The following is a 24,086-nucleotide window of genomic DNA, read 5'->3' as shown; positions in this document are numbered from 1 at the left end:
CCGAATGAACACGAACACGACGCGGACACGATACAAACACGAATGCGAATCCGAGAGATCTAGGGAGGGAGTGAGGCGCGCAAGAGTGTTGAAATAGAGGTATTCAAACTTCAATTGATGATCAATGAGGAAGGATGGTCTTCATTCTTGCTTTGATCTTCATTTGTTCTTGAGATTTGATCTTGAATTGATGAAGATTGATGAAAGTTTTGTGAGTTTTTGTGGTTTTGATCCAAGAAAATTGAGAGAGAAATGAGAGAAAGTGTTTTTAGAATTTTTGGAAGAATTGAAATTATGAGAGAATGTGAAGAAAAATAGCTTATATAGTGTGGGTAGTGAAATGTCCAAAACGCCCTTAATTATCTCTTTTTTGCTCGTTTTCGAGGAAATGTGATTCGACGCAAAATTCCGAGACGAGACCAACGTCCACCTGAAGATGACTAAATTTGTGACTCGTATCCGCGAGAATCGTCTCAATCCGATAAGCGATGAAGAAATTACGCGCGTTTGAATGACGAGAAACGTCGATTCATCTGGCGCGACTGTGCAAAATTTTGTGAGTACCGCTCAAAGAACTCGATAAAACTCCATCTTTGGCTCGAAATCTGAACAAGCATGTGTGACGAAGAATCGAAGCTAACGAAATTTATGAGAATATGCCGCCAGAATGGACTTTATACGATAAAAATCGAAGAAGTTATGAATTTTCGAACTAGGCGCGACATACCCGAAAACACACTTTTCACCGAAAGATTACGACGCTCTTCAAAATGCTGGGAGTTTTCAGTGCATAATTGGTCTTTGGGCCGAACATATGAAATCTCGAGGATGACGATACGGAGCTCCAGTTAAAGTTTCGAGCGAATCCGACGGGCGGATCATGAGATATGAATTTTCTGAGGCCCGAAACCCTACATTCAGCACCTTTTTCCATTATAAAAATCCAAGTAATTTGCAAATTCAACGACATTCCTCAAATAATTGGCTTCCGAGCCGAACACGAAAGTTGTAGATATCGTCGAAATAGTCGGGGCCACGCGGGAATTCAGCTCATATCACCTTCCCACTAGGACTTGTGAATTTTCTCATATTTCCACTGTTTGAACCATATTGCACACCGCACTTCCTTAAAACCTCAATAAAACTCTTTATTATTTTTCCTTCCTTTTCGAACGACGAAATAAACGTCTTGGATAACTTATAGCTCGAATAAAAAGGGCAAATTTTGGGGTGCAACAGCGTGTTTCCTCCGTGCTTTTGTTTTCTCCAATGGACTGCATGTAGGTTGCTTCTTCAATCAACCTTTGGAGTTGTTCCTTTTCATTGTTGTAACCGTTTTGCTAATGATGATGTTTGTAACGGTTTTCTTCTTGATTCTAATCCTTTGTATTTTATTTGATTTTGCATGTTGAGCTGAAGGTTATCTTCTAATTCACATGTGACTCTGTTGCTGTTTACCTTTTGTAAGTCACTGCGTTGTAACTTCAGAACTTCTGATCTTCTACGTGCGTGATCTTCTGAGTTTGCAAAGCTTCTTGTAACTGATTTTTCTTGTTCATTTCCTTTGAAGCTTCTGATGTAATTTTTGATTGAGTTTCCGTATATGTTGTAAAGGATTTTGACACTATTTCTGCACACTCAATGAAGCCATTAGTAATAAAATTGTTACTAACAAAATATGCGCTTGTTATCATCAAAAATAGATTCTGAACATAGATTCTCAATCTTGTTCCAACATTTGTTTCATTTTGAGCACTGCCACCATAGCCAAATCATAAATTTACCTTGTGAGTGTATGATCATTTATTAACCCCTTTGAGCTTCTGTCAATATCCATGTTTCATTAGAACTTGATGCTTGTCTATGAGTGTTTAGTTCTCTTTTTTTTTTTGTATGGATGTTGATTTTTCTTATTTTCTTGAACCCTCAACCATGATTTTTTATTTGAATTTTTACCTTGCCTTAGCAAGTAGGGAGTATTCACACTTTGATGTTGGTTGAATTCAAGTTGGGGAGGAAAATGATTGTTCACTTATTAGTTGATTACTATGGGGTTGAGAAAAGAAAAGAAAAAACTATGAAAAAAGAAAGAAAAAATTGAAAAAGATTTGAAAAACAAAAACAAAAATAAAAAGAGTTCAAATAATTGTGCAAATAAGTATGGTATTTTGGTTTAACACTTGGGAATAAAGAAGAAGTTTAATTGGGATTTTGTTGTTTGAAACTTTGTAGATTGATCACTCCCTTAGGTTTAGACAAGTTTTTGTTTCGATTAGCTTTAGGAATTATCCCTTGTTTGTTAACCAAACCACATTACAACCTTGAAAAGCCTTTGTGATTCTTGCTTTTGTATTTGCGATATGATTTTTTGATGAATGCATAATTTAGTCTATTGTTTGCAAGATTGTTGGATAAGTGTCAAAGTCCCTCACTTTTGTGTGTTTTTCATCCATTGATGAATTTTTCCTAAACGTGATTCAAGATTAAGCTTGTACTATTTTAGAATGTTTGGTATGAATTTTTGTACCTAGGAATCGTTTCGTTTACATGTTATCGTTGTAGGATAGTGTCATACCCCAATTTTTGACCCTAAGATCCTATATCATTCATATCCCAATCACTAATCAAGAGCTTCACTTGGAAGTTTGTTTATGGTGTTGCACTCACCTCATCAATGAGAGGGACCATCAAGCACCAATGATTGTTTATCTTGTATGCATACTATACTAACCCAAATACCAAAAACATTGCTTTGTTTCTTTGTAGGCTTTTGTTTTGTAGGTACCAAGCCAAGACATGCAATAAACAAGGCATTTTTCAAATTTTTGACTGATGAAATCGATTTCCCTACTGGGTAAATCGATTTCCCTGCAGCAATCTTCAACAAAATCACATTCTGGACGGCATGAAATCGATTTCCCTCCTGGGTAAATCGATTTCCCTAGTGTATTTTGCGCCAAATTCTCTTCTGGAACAGAGTGAAATCGATTTCACTCCTGGGGAAATCGATTTCCTTAAGGCGAAATTCAAAAAGTATAAGGAAGGAAGCTTGACATCATTTTGGCACCTTTTTATTTGATCATTTTACCAATTTTCCACCTCATCAAAATTAATCCCTTCATTAAACCCACTTAAACCCCATTTTACCACTTTTTACCATTTAATTGCCACTTTAATCACCAATTAAACACAAGCTAATTACCAAATGCAAAAAGACCAAACTACCACTACTCTTGCTCTCATCCTATAAATAGAGCCCACTACTCTCTCATTTCTCAAGCTTTTGAGAGCCAAAAAACCTCTTGCAATTTCTCTCCTCATTCCTACCAAATTCACCAAAGCTCTTCATTCTTTCATAAAGTTTGTGAGTTACATCTTGAACCTCACAAACTTTGAGCTAAACCACCATCCATTTCACTCTTTTTTCTTCAATTGTTGAGAGATCAAGATTTGTGTTGGTGATTCTTGAAGTAGATCCAAGTTTTGTTCAAGATTTGGTAAATTTTCTTCATCCTTTTTGTATATCATGATGTAGATCTTTGTTGCTTGTGTGTGATGCATCTTTGATGCTATATTGGTGCTATTTGATGGTGATTTGATGGAAAATTCGTGCTCCAATTGATGTTTGAGCATAAGGTGTTTGTACATTTGTTCAAGTCAAGTTTTATGCCTCTAAATGCTGTTTTTGCTGATTTTTACACTGAGGAAATCGATTTCCTTAAGGCTGAAATCGATTTCCTGCTGAGCGTGACTTGTTTTTTTTGAAAACTGCACTATGGAAATCGATTTCCCTCTGCATGAAATCGATTTCCTGCTGGCAGAATGTGGTTTTTTGCCTTTTTTATGCTTGTTTTGGCTTCCTACTTCCACCACTTCATTAATATCATTGGATCTAGGATGTTGATAGGTTTGAAATGACCTAATCCATAATATTAGATGAATGATATTAGTGATAGTGTGAGTTGATTATCTTTTGTGAATTTTATTCTTCTTCCTCCATTTCATTAATATCATTGGATCTAGGATGTTGATAGGTTTGAAAGAACCAAATCCATAATATTAGATGAATGATATTAATGATAGTGTGAGTTGATTATCTTTATGCATTTTATCTTCTTCTTCTCCTTTTTTTTCTTTTGATCGATGAAAGTCTTAATACTTTGAGAATTCTTATGGATTCTTAGTGAAGACTAGATCGTTACCTATTTTCTTTTCGTGCGGTATTGCTTTCGGAAGGCGATCTACATAACGTTCTTCTCGCATGCATTAGCACATAAAGTTTTGACCGGCCTCGTTGTAGGGTGATTTCTACATAAATCACTTGGCGATCTGCTTAACATAGCGCAATATTTCGTGTCCCGAATAAAAAAGATCAAACATGGAAGAGAATTGTATGCGGTTGATTTAAGACTTGTGGAGGTTTTTATCGTGTAGTCGCTATGATTTTATCAAGCTTCTGATAAGCCCCATTGACTTTAAATCCGAGTACATCATTCACTCACCATAGATCTTCCTACTAACTTTGATAACATACTTGACAAGTTTCAAGATGGTTATCTTTAACATTTAACAACTAACTTTAATTTCCGCACCTTTATATTACCGCTCTTTATATTACCACTCTTTATATTTCTCGCCTTATCGCTTTACTTTATCATTTCATCATATTTACTTTCTGTCATTTTCTCTTTGTCCACTTGGACATATGTTTATGCTTCTGTTATTTTTCTTTTGTCCACTTGGACTATACTTTATTTTTTCGCTAAAACATTAATAAATAACCAAAATCTAAAAAATACATAAGGCTCTCTTTGGACTATCGGTTACTATCCCTAGCGCTTTGGAGATTCGGACTTATGGACCTAGTACCTCTGGACTCATTCTATTGCTATCCTGTGATTGTTCTGTCTGTCTGGCATTGTTCTGTTGTATGTTTATGTGTGCAGGTATTTCCTTGAAATCCCTTGATGGTTAATTCCAAGGCATTGATATAAGGATTTTACCCGAAAACAGCCGTTACTCTACCCGATTTTCGTCAGAATCTTAACGTGCTTAATGCAAAGTGGTGCTAAGACAATAAGTTCATCTGGATCCCCAAGTGTTAATGTGTTGGTATTGATAAATCCAAAGGATGGGAAAACTACCTTGGCTCTTAATGTCAAGTGTTGGCTTCTTATTTGGTTAGGTCGTTTCTTTCCTTAGCTTTTATTTTATGCATTAGGTTAGCCTCTTCATCTCCTCCCATTCTTAAATTTTCAAAATCTTCTCCCTTTTTCCAAAACATTCTTATGTTTGCAAACCTTTTCAAAACCTTTTTTTTTCTTAAAAATATCTTTCGCCCTTAGTGGCTTTTCTTCAAAAGTTTAGACACCGTTAATTGTCGAAACGAGTGGTTATACCCCACGATTTTGAAATTGATTGATAATAACGAGATCTTTTCCGCGTGAGAGAGCTAGTGGCATACTCGTTGATTTTATCCGAGTTGGCGCCCTTCTTTCATTTGCGATGCAAAGAACTTGTTTGTTCTCATGCTCAAGATCAATGGCTGAGTATTTCTCTCCGACGACGATAAAGTGTTTATTCGTTTTAAAAACGTTTTTCCCAAAAGCGGAACTACATTAGCTCTGACTTCTCCATTGCACCGAGGAGGTATGTAGGCCCAAAGCTTAACACTTTGCCGAGCTTATTTTAAAAATAAAACAAACCCTTTTTTAGCACACACACAACACAGATTTTCAAAAAGGTTCCCGTGGAGTACCACGGATATGAGGGGTGCTTTAAACCTTCCCCTCATATAATCAACACCCGAACCTGAGATCTCTTTCTTGTTTTAAAAACAAAACTTTGGGTTTTACGTTCTTTTCCCTTTTCCTTTGAAAAAATAAAGCGCGGTGGCGATTTCAAAACGGAATATTGATTCGAGTCAATCCCATGGCTTCGATATCAGATTTTCCCCGCTACAGATAGTGGTAAGTATTACTTTGTTTGTGCGTTTTTGTGTTGCGTCATACATTTGTTTTTGGTTTTCAAAACTTGTTTATTCACAATTCTTTGATTTATTACTTTTGATTCTTTGAGTTGTTTGACATTGTTTGAGGACAAACAACGTTTCAAGTTGGGGAGAGTTGATAAGTGCCAAAATGTCGTTATTTTGAGTATATATTTGTGGCACTTATTGATTCTATTTTTTTGGTTTTTATAGTAAAACCTCGACTTTTGTGTAAATAATAGTATACTTGAGTTTTGAATCGTTTAATGTACCGTTTGACAATTTTTCAATCATTTTATAGGTATTGATGCATTTTTTAATCCTTGAGCAATAAAGTGCCGAAGGCACGGCCTCGAATATGCAATTTTGGAGCAAAAAAGAGGAAAAACTCTGCAGAGCCCGTTAAGCCCAGTCCCTAGCGCACTACCACTTTCAATAATAAAGGTAGAGCTGAGTTTTGAAGACCTCTAAGCGCGGTCACTTTTCCAAGTCTAGATATTTTCCTCCAGAGGAGGTTTGGCGTGTTAATAAATGAAATCCCGCTAAGCGCAATGAGCTCACTTAGCGCGGCTACAAAATCTTTTGTCTATATCTTTCTCATTTGAGACATTTTCTAGGTTTATGTCAATGGGAAATATTTGTTCCAAATTTATCAATTTCATTCTTAGGTTAGATTAACTTAGAAAACAAAAATCGGGTTATGCGCTTGGATGATCGGAGGTGGATTTCTCATCAAGTAGAGTTGACAACCTGTGAGATGCTTGATTTATCCCTTCTCCTCTTTGTGTGTTTTCTTTGTGTTGGGTTTGTCTGTATATTTTTTCTGAACATATGTATATTTATCACTAATGACGTTGTATAAAATTTACTGTACAAATTGTTATTGTTTTCTTCCCTAATTGTTTTGCATTTTTGTTTGGGATTTGTGTTGCTGTAGTTATATACCTCATAGATTCTGATTAGGGATAAATTTCTGTTAGATTCTAGACTCTAGAGATGGATTTAGAGCTAACAATCACTTGTGTGTCAAAGATTAATGCTTCCGTGTTAGAGTTACGAGCGGGAGATCACCGACGCGAGAATACGGATGTTCTCGCAACTTTACATTAGATATAATCTCAGTTGTGATACGTCTCGTTGGTGCTTCAGAGATGAAAACTGGTGTGAGAGACACGTGATGATAATGATAAGTATTGTAGTTTGAGTGCAACTGATCGATATGTTGAAGTGTATAACGAGTAATGTATATTCATGCTTGATAGGTTATTCTCTCTGAAGAATGTGTTTATTTTCCGTTTTGATACCTTTTACTTTTTGTCTATTTTAACCCGAGCTCGGAAACGCATAAACTGTTGAATAACATTTTAATGAGACCATTCTCTATGGACACGATACTTTCTGGAGTAATACTTCCAAATTTTTTGCTTGCCGCTTTACTGCGTCAACAAATACCAAAATCCGCGGAGAAGCCGCCCAAGCTGGGAAAATATGACGGGAAGGGAGACCCCAACGAGCATGTCCAACTTGTTAATGAGTCGCTGAACTACTTTAACATCGATGAGGCGTCAAAATTCAAGTTGTTTTCCATAACTGTGATCGGACCAGCCAATCTATGGTTCAACAGTCTACACGACGCGAGTATTAAGCCATGGACTTATTTTTGTGAACTTTCTCCGTGAACTTCACTGTGCGGAAGCGGAGCCTAGTGATTGAAGCCACTTTGAGTGGAATGATCATAGGTAAGAAGGAAATCTTTCGGTTTTACATCGACTGATTCATGCAAGTAGCTGTAAAGGTCGAAGGGGCCCGGATAGGGCTTTCAGTGTTGGATCTTTGAGAAAGCTCTCTTAAGGGACCATCTCTCCAAGTCGAAAATAGGGAGAAAGCAAATGAAGAGCATCCAAGAGATGCTAACCATGGTTGATTCTTACATGGTCTTAGAGGAGAAGTTGTATATGCACTTCAATAATCCTGCTTCGATCGACGCCCACTTTAGTCCCCGGTAGGGAAGGAGTCCCACCGATACAAAGACAGATCTGATCGAGGTATGCAAGGGCGCTACGAAAAGTACATCCCTCTAATCGTTTTTCAAGAGATGATCTACTAGGATTGCGCCAACACCGAATTTCGGAAGAGAGGAATGTGACATCCTGGCCTTGTCAGGGAAACATCTCGGACTGATAAATCAAAGTACTGCCGCTTTTATAAGAGTCACGACCACACCACTTATGATTGCATCCAGCTAAAGGATGCCATCAAGGGGCTAATTAAGAGGGGTCGGTTGACTGAATGCGTTAAAGGGGGCACGAGCGGTAGGGAGGAATTACCAAGGTAAATCCCCCTCGAAGACTGTAGATGTTGAGACCGACAACAAGAGCATAGAGGCCAGGAAAGAAAAATGCTTGTACACTGCCGTCATCACTAGAGGAGCGCCGCAGAAAAATATCCCTTTAAGAGGACCTTGAAGAGGAAAATCACCAAGATGCTAGCCTTCTACAGAAAGGATGCAGGTACGTCAGCGAAGATTCTTGACCGATCCATGTTACTGTTCCAATACTCCAAGAATTTTAGAGGTGTCCCCAATAAAATTTTCCATGGTAATCATAGTTAGAGTCGGGAAGTTCGACGTCTTCCGGATCCTCATTGATGGTGGTAATTCTTGTGATATTATGTACTCAGAGTTGTTCGAGAAGATGTGCCTTGAAAACAGTCAACTTATGGTCGTACAAAGGCTCCGACCTCCAGGCATTCAATGGAACCACCACTTATCCGGGATGCTATGTGAAGATGATGGTCTCTGTATGCGATATGAAGGAAATTCGAACCATCAACTCACAAATTCACAATTCCTCGTTGTTCCTTGCAGGAGTGTCTATAACTGTATTCTAGGAAAATCTTTTGCAGCCACATTGGACGTTGTAGCCTCGCCGATGCTACTTAAGCTAAATTCACAATCTTCAGGGAGAACCGACCACTTTCAACTCCAACCTCGATGGCACTAGAGAATCTATCAAACCCTCCAAAAAGATCAAGGAGAAGGTGTGGCCATGGAGATCCCTTACTGAACAACTCGGTAAGATGGACATCCATCCCCCCAAGAAGTGGCTAGGCCGACCAAGGCGAGCAAGGAGAACAGGGCGGCGGCTAGCTAACCTGGTTAAGTATTTGTAGTCCCATTAATCTTAACTTGCATAATAAGTAAACTATCAAGACTTAAATTATTCACACAACAAAAATAATTCATCAAGAATAATACCATCTGTATGCCATCTAAAGTGTTGGTACCCACATGTTTGTTAGCGGGAAGCACCAAGTGGTTGATCTTGAAGAAATACGAAGGGAGGAAAGAAATATCCAGACAGTATGGAAGGAAGGAGGAGAAATACGAAGGGAACATGAGCTCAAGGCAAAGCAACACGCAAGTTGGAGAGGAACTTGAAGGTTCACACATTAAAAGTGAGTTAGTTTGGATCTATCTCAATAAAAACCTTAATACAGAGATTCAAACTACAAAAGAAACTACATGTGACTGGATCAACAAAACAATTATTTAGTATGGTATATCCACTATCATGTCTTCTTTAAGTTCATGTTTCATACAGTCCCTAGAATATCTGTAATGCACATCTTCTCCATAATCCAAACCTTAGCCTTATAAATGGCTCAATTTGACTACATCACAGCTACACAAATAATTAAAATAGATAAACTTTTCCTACTTCAACAAATATTCTTCATCATCACTACTCGCCTCTCTGCCGCGAAAGTATCTATAGTAGATGTACTGTGATATTATCTGTCATATATTGTTAAGGTTAAATGTAATATATAACTATCAGGTAGCACCCAATGATAATAATAATCTGAATGTATATAAAGGATACAAAAATGTCTAGTGCTACACAAATTGTGGCATCCAACATCCATGGCATATTAGCTTTCAAGCTTTTCAATTCTGTAGTTCTTACAAGAATACTGCATCCATATTAACATAAATTAGAATCAACCAATTTTACTTATATCTTGAACTAGTTATAATGCATATATATTTATCAGTACCTTCCCACGTAAGAGGCATTAGCAATCAACGCAAAGACGAACATGAAAGGATTTAAGCCCTATAGTCAAAGTTAAGCAAATATAAGTACTATACTATAGTTAGTCTTTGCACATGTAATTCACAATCAGAAGAAAAAAAATATTTTATGACTATTGGTTGAGTATATTTACCTCCACACTGCCTCTTTTAATCTGATTAGTGATTAAGACACAAAAGTTTATCAGGAATTTTAATGGCTAAGCACATAGTTAAAAATAATATAATCAAAGTAAAAAAGATCAAAATTAATTAAGGTTTGAGGCTTACGTTTAGCCGTATTTGAGGAATCCTACTACATGTATAGATAGCAGCCATGATCCATCCCAAAGATTGTCCGTATGTACTATGTATCTCGCTCTCCTGTCATATTAAGCACTAATTAGAACTAGCAAATGTAAATGAGTTCGTTTGAATTAAGTAGTTTAGGTGTATTAGTCCAACCTGAAAGAGCTTTATTCCAGTAATTCTCATAGCATTACCCTTCAAGGGCAAGATAATGGATGTAGCTAGAAATGTACCATAACATTTCTGAAACGGTGTATAAAAAGACAATTCATACATATACGTTACTTACCGTCAATACTGATAATAGTTTAATAAAATAGAATATAACTACAGGTGTTATTGTCGCGTGTAGGTTCTTGAAACCATGCCGACGTAGGGATGGCAAGCAGACCCAAATCTGCAGGGTCCATCCGCACTCGAATTCGAATCCGAGTCAACCGGTAAAAATTCGAGTTGATTGAGTTTGGGTTCAGGTGTCACCTGATATTTTGGAAGTGGATTTAGGTAGTGTGAAATCCACACCCAAAATCCAAAATCACATCCGCTTATATATATATATATATATATATATATATATATATATATATATGAGGGTTATATGGACTCTAATAGTAAGTTATTATAATTTACTCCACATCTTGACCATTTATTCTTTTCAATATAATGGTTAAAAATAATAAGTCATTAAATGTGGAAAGAGAAAACTATTCCTTATTATTTTTAACTATTAGATTGAAAAGAATTAATGGTCAAGAGATGTGGAGTCAATATAACCCTATTTATATATATATATATATATATATATATATATATATATATATATATATATATATATATATATATATATATATATATATATATATATATATATATATATATATATATATATATATATATTTTGTGAAAAGTGGTAGAAAAAATGTATTTTGATGCGGGTTCGGGTTTGGGTGAAAAAACCCGAACCCAACGGGTGTGGACGTGAGTGTAATTTTGTCACCCGAATAGCTTTTGGATTTGGGGTCGGGTGCCGATTTAGGTAGTGCGAAACCTGCACCGACCCGATCCGTTGCAATCCCTATGCCCATGACTTTTAGTTGCAAGTAATTTTTTGTCATTATATGAACAGTCACAACAAAAGTATAACATGTTTGAGCGAAACAAGTGAGAGAGACTAACATCTATTGAACATGGTATGGACCAAGGCTTGTTTGTAGCGATTTTAGACGCAACTTGAGAAGATTCTTCATCATCATCAGAAGATGAGTCGTGAATAAATTTGTTTGCTGAAGGTTTTGGTTTCAGGAGTCTTTTGTCTTCTTCATTAGTCTGTAAGATAATAATAATAATAATAATAATAATAATAATAATAATAATAATAATAATAATAATAATAATAATAATAATAATAATAATAATAATACACGTAAATGAAACAAGGATAAGAGTGAAAATTATGAGTAGCACTCCATCAAATTGGTTATTAACCTTGATCTGACGACGTTTGCACCAGGTGAGGATGTGATCATAGTATAAGCTTTGGAGTAGCAATATGAAAGTAGTGGTTGCATAAAGCTGTTAATTAATCACACTAACATTAATTAATCATTTACAAACGGAACTGCTAATCAAGATTTTTAGTTATATTATTTAATTTTAATATATTTATTTTCCAAGAGTAACAAAATTTAATGATTTGAGGTTGCACGACAGTACTACCAACCAAGCATAGCCAACGAGGTTGCTTGGGGAATGAACAGAACTGACATAATCCCTATGAGACATTTCCTATGTTTTTGTCTCATTCACCTTGTATGATGAGTCATGGAATATATATCTCAAAAATCTAAATAAACTATTTAAATAATAAATAATGTAGAAATACCAAAATATTATATACTACTAATAATTTTTTTTGAATAATTATATTTCTCAATTTAAATTGTAGAATAACCATCTTTCCTAATTATATTTTAATTTAGTCATTGTTTTAAATTAAAAAAATTCGCAACAAAAGACATGGGTTATTTATTAGCTTATGTTCTAAAAATTGTACTTAGACACCATATCAATTGGCATATATATATATATATATATATATATATATATATATATATATATATATATATATATATATATATATATATATATATATATATATATATTTTTAAAATAAAAATAAATATATATTGGTGTCCGCATGCATATAATAGCAAATGTATATAGACATCAATAGAATTGACTGTATATAGCGCTCATACATAAACGCCAATTGATCTGGGGCATGTTTTTTTGCTCCGATTATTTTTGTTTGAAGTTTGATATACAGTTGAGAAAGGTGGTTAGTTTGGAAGTTGAGAAAGATGGTTAGTTTAGAAATTAAGTTGAAAAAGATGTTATTTTAAAAAAAAATCTGGTAAAGGGAAAATGGACGTTTGCGATTTATTACCATTGCTGTGTAAAACTGTGTAGGTAACTGCATATGCATCCATCAACATATCCATCAGAAAACATGAAAAAGACAAATCAGAAAAACATAATAAATTCTGCAATCACATGCATATTAATCAGATAAAGGATCATATGATATTAATTCAATGATAATACTATTTGGTTCATATTAGAGTAACTCACCGTTGCTGGTTCCAATAGGCAACCTGCCAAGTTGCATATGTCTCTGCATCAATATTAACTTTCTTTTAACAAACTTTCAATATTCTAATTTATGTAATCAAATCAACTATAAATAAATGTATAATATTAGTGAAAAGATGTAACTAGTGATTTATTGATATTCTGAAGAAAAAAATGAGTATGTGAAAATTTGACAAACCCTGCAACCCAAGTGACAAGAAATGCAAGGGAAATTCCATGGTTTGACTTGTTGCGAAAAATAGTAATAATCTGAGGAATTTCAGCAACTCCCCATAATACTAAACTCATGACTCCCAAACTGAATGATATATCATCTCTCATATCGCAAAGACAGTCTTTGAAGTATGTTTCAACCCATTTCACACACTCTTTGTTCTCATTCACACAGTATGAGGGTGCCATTTGGTGTGTGTATGCGCATGTATTTATAACTTGCAAAGCATTTATTGTTTAAACTGAATGAAGGAAGCTGGTTTTGTAGGAAGATATATAGCCTGCCAAAATTACAGTACTAGTACAAGACAAGACAAACAGATAAGATATGCAGTTGAATGGATTTGTTTCGGACTATGTTGTCCCTTTAGGGATTCTATTGTAATTTCAGAAGAGTACTACATAATAAAAATTTCAGAAGATAACATTACTAGTACAAAACAAAAAACCATTGGCCTATTGCAAGTGGTTGTAGTAAGATGTGTGATTGTTGCAAATGTTGATACTAAATTCATTTTCTACTCATATAACAAGCTACAAGATCCTTAAATTAAATAGGCTTAAATAGCTTAAAGACACTTTTGGTTCTCTTATTATAACTTTATAATTTTATGAAGTTTTAATCCCTCCATTTAAAAATTCAGATTTCAAGTTCTCAAACTTTCTTTTATTTTGGATTTTTTTATTCCCCTCTACATAGTTGTTTCATTAATGACGTGGCATAAGACTTGAGCTTTCAGATTTTTTATTTATTTCAATTAATGACTTGACACTGCGAATTTTTTTTTTAAATATCCACTTTTTTTTAAAAAATTTCAAAAATAACAAGATTTTCAAAATATTTACAAAAATGTTTTTTTTTTTTTTAATTTTTACACGTTGTCGCCAGGGGGGGTGGCGACAACGTTTTGGGCCTAGGAGTTGTCGCCAGTGGGCCTGGCGCCTCCTTTGTATTGTTTTGGTGTTGTCGCCACCCCCCCGGCGACAACACCCCCCCTATTTTTTTTTTTTTTTGTTATTTTTTTCTGCTTCTTTTTTTTTTCTAATTTTTTTTATATAATTTTTCCAACTCTTTTTTCAACATTATTTGTTTATATAATTTTTTTGTTAATTTATTTTCCATCCGTATTTTTTTAACTAATAATTTGATTTCATTTCATTGAAAAAATAAATCACAAAGACACATAACACCTAAATACTATGTTGTGGAGCTAGCACCACGATTAGGACATTTGTTCCTATTATGTCCTACCTCACGACATATACTACACTTCCTCTGCATTTTTTCAGTGACATCCATATCGGTTCTAATACGCCTGCTGTTTGGTCGACCGCTTTTATTCCGACGCATTAAATCGTTATGCCAAACTGTTTCCCCCTCGTACACAGGCCAATATGCTTCCATTGCTACCACCGGAAAGTAATTGTCGTATACGTTGAGCAACGTTGATACCTTGTAAATTTCGGATACCAAAGATAATGCATCAAAGTGAGTATGTGAACATGCTGCAAGGACATGGGAGCAAGGCATGCGATATGCTTGAAATTGGCCACAGTCGCACCAACGATCTGGGATATTGACGCGATACTGTTGTCGTGGAAGTCCCTGGTTGTGGTCAATTGTTTCCTTTACACTGAAGGTGTGGCCATGACGGTCAAACTCGGTCACTCGGTGAGTGTTACCCTTGGCAGATTCCTGTTGGAGGCCAACAACAACAACCACCTATTTACCAACAACAACAACGACAACAAAATTTCCATCAAGAACAACCACCACCGTCTTTCCAACATCATCAACCACCACCAAATTACCAACAACAACATTACCCACCACAACAACAACCACAACAACAACAACAAAATTACCACCACCAACCAATCCACCAACAAACGCCTTTTTACCAACAAGAACAACAACAATCCCAACAATACCATGTCGGTAGCTCTTCCAGATCACAATTCCTAGACCTTAATGTGGGGGGTTCTTCCACATCACCACCACTAACCCCCGACATGGGCATACAAGAAGAATACCCGCCTTACAACACATTCAACCAACCAACATCACAATACCCCAGCCAACCATCTAACTTCAATACACCACCACAACCAATCTATTTTAACCAAACTGAATCCACCACCAACTTCCAAAATCCAAACCTCCAGGCCGCACCCACTAGGAGAAATTTCAACCCACCTAGACAAAGCTTTGACGGGCATGCGGGCACCCGCCTTTCCTATAGCGGGAATACTAGAGGTCAAGGACGGCTCACAGATTTTGTAGACCCGGAATGCATTGAGGGGCCGTCGACTCAAACACAAGAGGAACCAAATAGAGGGGGCGTCGCAGGAATAGGGGAGCACTACCGACTCGTGACCCTTCTACACGACCTATTAGACAACCTGAATGCGGATCGTACCATGGTCCACGTGGTGCTCAATAATTATGAATTTTATTTGTATCTTTAATGTATTTTGTGTTGTTTTTCATTTTAATGTATTGTGTGTTGTTTTCCATTTTAATGTATTTTGTATTTTGGTAATGTTTAATTTATTGCTATTATTTTTCCAACTTAAAAAAAATAAAAAAACAACTAAAAAAATAGTATAAAAATATTGGAAAAAAAAAAGAAAAAAAAAGAAGCAGAAAAAAAATAACAAAAAAAAAGAAAAAAAAAGAAGCAGAAAAAAAATAACAGAAAAAAAAAGAAAAAAAAAATAGGGGGGGGGTGTTGTCGCCAGGGGGGGTGGCGACAACACCAAAACAATACAAAGGAGGCGCCAGGCCCACTGGCGACAACTCCTAGGCCCAAAACGTTGTCGCCACCCCCCCTGGCGACAACGTGTTAAAATTAAAAAAAAAACATTTTTGTAAATATTTTGAAAATCTTGTTATTTTTGAAATTTTTTTAAAAAAAGTGGATATTTAAAAAAAAATTCTGACACTGCTAGAGTAGGGATATGTCCGATTATATATATTTTTTGGTGAATTCTTATCTACCCAACTCAAAAAGTTGGGTAACCTTCAATGTAAAATGTCTTGGAAACAACCAAAAAATATATTATTTAATAATGAATTAAATAAGATAAAACTAAATGATGCAATGTGATTGGTGGAAGGTACACTACCCAACTTTTTGAGATGGGTAGAGAAGTTGTCCCCATATTTTTTAATTTAAATTAGGAATTTTTATAACTAATAAATACTAAACTTTTATATTTAATGGTAAATTAATATTAATGTAATTTAAATTAAGAATTTTTTTTGGAATCTATAATATGTTATTTAGAAGAACTCTAAGTAATCTCTAATTCCTCTTTATCTCCCCTAACCAAAACATTCCCTAAAAAAATGTCATGAATATATAATCAATTCAAAAAAAAAGCTTTGATGATCTATAGGTAAAAAAAGAAGAGAACTTGGAAATTGAATTTTTGGTTCGATTTTGCAAAGTAAAAAACTTCATAGCCAAAATCTGCTTCTATGACGCAACAAAACAATGATACAGAGTATTAGTAATGCACAAAGCTCATGATTGAGAGCTTGTGAAAGAAGGAGATAACAGAAAAGAGAAGAGAATAAGAGAATGAATATCAAACTTTCATTGTTCATTGGTGTACATGGTAGTTCACTATATATACAAAATGTTGTATCTAACTATCTTGTAACACACTCTAACTACCCTATCCACTTTCAGTTATATCAGTTATTACCCCCCACAAGCCGAGCCTTGGTAAATGTTCAACAAGTTCAGCTTGAAAATAAGTGCATAAAACGGTTTTGGAAGTAATGACTTGGTGAAGAAGTCAGCCAGTTGATTATGAGAAGCAACAATGATCAGTTTCATCACACCAGCTTGAACCTTTTTCCTAACAAATGTGACAATCGATTTCGAGGTGTTTGGTTCTTTTTTGAAAAACAAGGTTGGCAGCAATATGTAGGGCACTCTGACAGTCACAAAACATGAGAGGTGTTCTTGAACATGCAATATGCAAATCTTTCAACAAGCCATTGCAACTCACAAGTTGCTGCAGCAAGTGCCTGATACTCGGCTTCAGAAGAAGAACGAACAACTGTAGTTTGCTTCTTAGTTCTCCGTGAAATGAGAGATGAACCAATGTAAAAACAAGATCCTGACACTGATATTCGAGTATCCACACACCCTGCCCAATCAACATTTGAGAAATCTGTCAAATGTATTGTTTAGTTCTTAGGGAAGAATAAACCACGACCTGGACATGATTTCAGATATCTCAGAACTCTACAAGCTGCATTGTAGTCAGTCACAGATGGTTTTGATAGAAATTGACTAAGTTGCTGTGTAATGAAGGTGATATCAGGTCTGGTGGTGTTCAAGTAAATGAGCCTACCAATAAGTCTCCTGTAAGCTGGTATGTTTGTGCAAGGATATTCTCTCAAAAACATGGTGCCAAAAGCTGAAAAAAGGCCTCTTTTTTCCAAATTTGCGCCAGGAAATCGATATACCCTCTAGGGAAATTGATTTCCACTGAAAAAGAAGGCAAAAAACTCTATTTGTTGGATGTTTTGACTCGGTACCTACAAAACACAAACATACAAGAAGAACAAAGTAATATTTTTGGTATTTTGATTAGTTTAACATAACAAAAAATATTCACAAATTAACCAAACATGGGTGCTTGGTGATCCCCCTAAAGGCAAAATGAGCTAAGCGCAAAAAACCAAAACTCAAGATTGTGATCTTAATGATTGAAATGTGAGTGATTGAGTAATCTTAGGGTCAAAAATTGGGATATGACACTCGACTATAGAAGCGAGGTGCGAAGGGTGTCATAAAAAGTAACGACTTAACACCTCGATTTTTAAAACATCGGGGGATAAAATTATTTGCGAATGAGTTTGAACCCTACCATCAGCATTTTTATTATTTACAATACTAGCGCCTCATATATCTTGATTTATCAATAAAATCGAAAAATAACTTAGTTATTTTTAATTAAAACTTAAAAAAAAAATTGTTTACAAACATGTTTACACATAGTATAGTTGTTAACTATTAACCAATCTTTCATTTACCTTTCAAATTACACAGCCAATATTTAGTATATTATATTAACCTATTCATAGTTATCTTTTAAAAAAAAAAAAGTTTCTATTATTTTATAATAAAATCCTAAACTATATCATGTTCTTTTACGGGGTCTTTAAATTTTGTCATGTTTTTTTAAAGTTAATTTTCCTTCACAGCTACAATTGAGTTGGAGTTCACCTAATTTATCATGTTTAAAAGTTTGTCTCCACTATATTTAACATGGACAGTATATATCGTAAAAATCAAGCACACAGTATTTCATTTCAGTATTTTTTTTTTTTTTAACACAAGTGAAAGTACAGCTCCCAAGTTTCAAATAGTATTTTTTTTTTTTCAACAAAAGAAAATGGTTCAAATTGTACTTGAAACTAGTAACGTGCGCACGGATTCTAGTCTAGTACATGCATTTGTTTATATGATATATTTATTAAAAAAATATATTAAAAAAATATTTAAATCATTAATAAATATTTTTGTATATAAAAATATTTAAATCAATAATAAATTTTTTCCGTATACAAATATTATTTTTGTTTAGGTATCTATCATTTACAAAAATATTTGAATCAATAGTAAATCTTCGTATATAAAAATATTTAGATCAATGATAGGTTTTTGTCCGTATACTATTTTTTAATTAAAAATCTTTAGATCATAAATATCATTTTTCCTATATAAAAATATTTATGTCTGTAGTAGATTTTAGAATAGCATACAATATTTGAAAATATTTGAAAAAAATGATTGATAAATTTACATTATTCAATAATTGAATCAATAGTTTTATTTTTCTCGTTTCATATAATTTTCAAGATATGAGAAAATAAAATTTAGTAAAATTTTAGTAACTCTCATCATAATTGAATAAGTTGTTATATTCTTTTCTGCATCATATAAGCTCCCTTAATCTTTTTTTAATAAGCTCTCTTAATCTTTTTTATTTATTTAGAAAAAATGGTCAATAAATTTATATTATTTAATATTTGAATTAGTTGTAAAGTTATTCCCGTTTATAACAATAGTATTTTTTTCTGTATATAAATTATTTTAATCAACAATCTATATTTCCCATATATAAATATTATTTTTGTTTGACATTATTTATAAAAATATTTGAATCAATAGAAAAGTTTTTCCTGTGTATAAAAATATTTGAATAAATAATGTATTTTTTTCGTATATAAATATTATTTTTGTTTTGATTGCATTTATAAAAATATTTGAATAAATGAAAAGTTGTTCCTATTTATAACAATAACGCTACTTATAAAAATATTGTATTCAATAATACATTTTTTATCGTATTTTTAATTGTACTTAATCAAACATATAATTCAAAATTTTATTGATATCATATGAATAATTTCAAAGATTATTTAAATATTATATTTAAAAACTGTACTTCAATTTAGGTATATACCATTCATACTATTGTTAAAAAGAAATAGAAGCATTCTTAATATTACATTGCTAGTAAGTATGTTGAATGACAAAACCATATTTCTCAAAGAAATACTCAACAACAGACTTCATACAGGGACCGAACCAAGACCCCTTAAAAGCAAAGTCTAAGCTTAGGGGTACCCTCCTTATCTAAGAGAAAATCTTTCGCTAAAATAGAGTGCATAAAATTAAACCAAGAATAACTCCTACTAGTCAAACCTATGTTCGCAAGAAAATCCGCACAAAAATTGGCCTCATCCACAAGGATTCTACAATAATTGAAAAATTAAAAAATAAAATTCAGCAAAAGATTTTATATACTGATGAAAAATACTTATTACTTCTACTTAGGGGTGGAAATAGGCTAGGCTAGGCTAGGCTTTAGAAGGCCTGAGCCTGGCCTACGATAAACTTAAAAGGCCTAAGCCTGGCCTAAGGCCTATCATAGGCTCAGTTTTTTGGCCTGACCTGGCCTTTTTAAAAGCCTGGCCTGGCCTGAAAGCCTATTTAAAAAGCCTGTATCTCATTAAAGTTTTCAATTAATCTATATAACTTAATAAGTCTTGTAGGTCGGCCTATATATACATATATAAGTGAACCTATTTAGCATTTGTTATATATATATATATATATATATATATATATATATATATATATATATATATATATATATATATATATATATATATATATATATATATATATATATATATATATATATATATATATATATATATATATATATAGGGTAGCCTATTTAGCTTTTTTTTTTCTAATATATATGCATACATGAACCAACTTATTTAACATATCTCTAATATATATGAAAATATAGGCCGGCCTATAAGACTTCATAGGCTTTTTTAATAGCCTAAGCCTGGCCTATTAAATAAAATAGGCTTTTAAAAAAGCCTAAGCCTGGCCTCTTTATTAAATAGGTCTGGCCTGGCTTAGGCCTATGTAGGCTGGGCCGTAGGCCCCTGTAGGCCGGCCTGGCCTATTCCCACCCCTACTTCTACTCACATCAGACCAGAAAAACGATATTTTTTTCTCATGTTGCCACAATGTGTTACTTCAACTTTATACTTCGAAGTGCTTTTTTATCTGTCATTAGAAATAAAGGGGAGTATTCAATTTAGACACTAATCATTATCATTTCTTTAGAGCAAAATTGTAGAAATGATTCTCATTTTTTGTGTTTTGCCAACTACATGTAAATTAAAAATGCATACAATAGTAGTGTTTTGTCAACTTTTTACAGGGAACAGTGTTTAGATGTTGCTATGGTGCATTGCCCACCACGCATTTCAAATGCAAATTAAGAATTTCCAATTATTTTGAATCAATTGAACCTTTCAAACCAAAAACATATATACATATTTGAGTACAAAATTTCATAATTCTAAGAACTTTAATCAAATGATATGATGATGTAATATCAACTCAATATGTCAATACAATTCACACAATATCAATATCAACTCAAACACATATACAAACACATTGTAAGAGACCAGACAGTTGAACTAAACTACAACAACCATTTTCTAGAAAGCAATTTAGTATCTAAAGGTATCATGAACATAACTAAATCCTACAAAATTTAACACATAACTTTTCTTGGATGGTGCACCATTAGGAGGAAGGGTTTCCAATACACCATCAGAAACAACACATTTTGGCTTCGACACAAGCCGCTTCGTTGTAGAACAATAGCTGTTAGACTGAGTCAAACTTCAAGTAGAAGCTCAACTGTGAAATGAATCAGTAGATGAGTAGATGACGAACACAAAGCACTCATATACAAATTATAAAGCAACAACTTCTCGTGTCGGCGCAGCACTGAAGAAACACTGGAAGAATGTGACTAAGGAGAAGCATATTTCTTCTCTCTACCACAGACAAAACAGTAGCTTTTGAGAACAGTAAGGCAAACATTTAGTTTTTTTGAAGCTTCTGCAATTGGCATATCAAAGTACTTGACTAAATCTGATAAAGTAATTTTAGCTACATGGTAACTTGGTGCGCTCATTTTCTTTCCTTAAAAACTTGCAACCATTTATTTTTCCAATTAGATATAAAATCTTTCAATAAACATGACATGGTTAACTCAACATTAGAAAGAGTTTATGTACAAGATGGGGAAACATATCATATGGCAATACAATTACCACACTACAACTTTTTTATATCCATAATTCCTTTAATAACCAAAATGTATAAAGCTAAGGTTGAGTTGTTGGAATAAAACATAAACGTGATAACTGTGAGCATTTGATTCTAAACCTGAAGAACTTTCAAAATCTGTCCCGTCATCCAGTAACTCAGACTCGTCTTTTTCATAAGGAAGATAATTGAGATCTCGTTCAAACACCGGCGAGACTTTTTTCGCTGGCTGGCATTCATTGTTATTTCTTTTCGATTCGTTCATTGTAGAGTCGTCTTGTATTTCACCGTGTTCCTCCTTCGGTTTCAACTTGTATATCATTTGGAGATCATTAAGCAAGTTTGGAGTAACATGAAGCTTTGAATTTCTGAAAGTTAAAGAATAAGACAGAGGGAGTTAGATATATCTTATATGACAAATTGGCAATTACTTTATTGTGAAAGCAAACATTGGTTACTTCAACTATTGGAACATTATGTATATATTCCAATATAGGGAGATGAATTGAAAAAGTTCATTAAGTCAAGTCCCACATTGTATGTTAGTTGGAAAAATTCCTTAGTCCCACATCGCTTAGATTAGAAATATTGGCTAGTTTACTTCATTATATAAGGAAGTCATTTGTTTCATTCCAAAACACACCAAAAACTTATTTTGAGTTTTTCCTTCCTCATTCTCATAACTCTGCGTCTTTCGAATTGTCGAAGCGCCAACTTCTCCCCCTTTCTTCCTACTCGTTGAATTTTCCGAGTATTTTCTTGAATTCTACTTAGAGAATAATGTTAATTTCTCCTCGTTTGAGTTGAGAAATTATCAAGTATAATTTTTATTGGATTCTCTTTAGAGAATTATTGAAATTTCCCTTGGTTTGAGAAATTACTACGATTGGTCGTTATACCAGATACTAAGATGGTATTGATACCATATTTGAATGGTCCTAGTACCATCTGAAGGTGTATTTCTAGACCAATTATCTACCGTGCAAGTAGTAATTGTATAGTATAGAACTGGGCTGTTTTATCCTGGAGGCGTCGTGGTTATTAAGAGCTGCTTTGCATAATTTTGGCAGTACCGAGAAACGTCTTAAAGAAAGCGTACCGATCCGCGACTCGACCCGGTAATTTCCTTGGTGGCAAAATTGTTAAAATCGTGATCCAAAAATTTTAAGACGTTTCGAATTGCCATGCCTACTGAAGAAATTATTGATACTTATGTGGATACTTTCTTTGACAAAACCGTCCATGTTTGAGAGATGTCACTTCAAATGTTAGCAAAACAAATGATGATTTTCTTCTTAATGTTGAAAAATATAGCTAACATTCAGACCGAGGACATTTTTTTGTTCCTTCTAGATCAACCGAACGAACTAACTGTAAGAATATGAGGAACAAAAGGAACACGTAATAGTGTTCAAGCTAAATCTGCTGCACAGATTAAAGCGAACAATTTACAGCTTAGGAAAGAAATCACCTTATATAAAGAATGATTATAACATTCTGAATAGAATCACAAATGATATATATGACTATTACAGTAATTGTGATACTTCAAAATATGTTTAAGAGGCTCTGAAAAACAAGTGTGACATTGAAGAAGCTGGAGAACAGAAGAATGGTTTTAGCAACTACGTGAAGTATCAGATGGTAGTTGAAAGGTCCGTAGAAACTCAAAGTCACGAACTTCAAAAGATTGCTCATAAGATCATCATTGAAGGTATGTATTTATAAGCAATTTGAATTTCTTTTATTATTGACAAACTGCCCCTAGTTTGAAAGTTTTTAAGAATTATGTTTTGTTACAAAATAAAATAATTTTTATTTAGAGACTGATTATTCTCATTAAAGAAGAATATCAGAGACATGATTAAATAGAAAAGTCTTGGTTGTTTTAAACAACAAAAATAAATTCGGTGTGGTTCTAAAGCCATATGGCAAATCATTATATAATTAGAACTGCAATATTGTGAACCAAATTAAGAATGGGAACCCTTCTATGGCCCCAATTGCTCCAACTAGACAACAACCACCACCTCAAAGAAATGACGTTGTTTTCCTTTTGTTTCAACTGTGGAAAACTAAGTCATATGGCTAAGGGATGTAGCATGTAATGCTTGAACTTGGTGTAGCCCGTAATGCACGAGTTAACCTGGCTAATGGAAAATATATT

General features: G+C 33.9%; 1 protein-coding gene across 3 annotated transcripts; it reads right to left on the bottom strand.

Moving 5' to 3' along the window:
* Positions 1-9,497: 9,497 nt before the first annotated feature.
* LOC131608016 (seven transmembrane protein 1-like) lies at positions 9,498-13,504 on the bottom strand. 3 transcript variants are annotated; one of them, XM_058879963.1, is made up of 11 exons: positions 13,204-13,503; positions 13,005-13,047; positions 12,820-12,846; positions 11,859-11,945; positions 11,550-11,699; positions 10,530-10,616; positions 10,356-10,448; positions 10,220-10,240; positions 10,049-10,107; positions 9,874-9,964; positions 9,498-9,785 (listed from the first exon to the last, which is right to left on the bottom strand). In XM_058879963.1, the coding sequence occupies exons 1-11, from the start codon at positions 13,425-13,427 to the stop codon at positions 9,705-9,707; spliced, it is 963 nt and encodes a 320-aa protein (XP_058735946.1). In that variant the 5' UTR covers positions 13,428-13,503; the 3' UTR covers positions 9,498-9,704. The 3 variants fall into 3 exon arrangements, with proteins under 3 accessions (XP_058735946.1, XP_058735953.1, XP_058735959.1); XM_058879970.1 differs by lacking the exon at positions 12,820-12,846 and having other exon boundaries at positions 13,204-13,504; XM_058879976.1 differs by lacking the exons at positions 11,859-11,945; positions 12,820-12,846.
* Positions 13,505-24,086: the final 10,582 nt, after the last annotated feature.

The sequence above is a fragment of the Vicia villosa genome, linkage group LG1 (genome assembly GCF_029867415.1).
Source record: "Vicia villosa cultivar HV-30 ecotype Madison, WI linkage group LG1, Vvil1.0, whole genome shotgun sequence".
Lineage (NCBI taxonomy): Eukaryota > Viridiplantae > Streptophyta > Magnoliopsida > Fabales > Fabaceae > Vicia > Vicia villosa.
The sequence above is the reverse complement of the archived record's forward strand: the minus strand, read 5'-3'. Positions and strand labels throughout refer to the sequence as shown.

What these genes read in the sequence shown, in the direction of transcription:
- LOC131608016 (XM_058879963.1), bottom strand. Translation starts at nt 13,427, where the DNA reads ATGGCACCCTCATACTGTGTGAATGAGAACAAAGAGTGTGTGAAATGG. An exon ending in CACAGTTTTACACAGCAATG is followed by an intron (nt 11,946 to 12,819) that starts GTAATAAATCGC and finishes ATTAATTAACAG; the next exon opens with CTTTATGCAACCACTACTTT. An exon ending in AATGCCTCTTACGTGGGAAG is followed by an intron (nt 9,965 to 10,048) that starts GTACTGATAAAT and finishes ATATGGATGCAG; the next exon opens with TATTCTTGTAAGAACTACAG.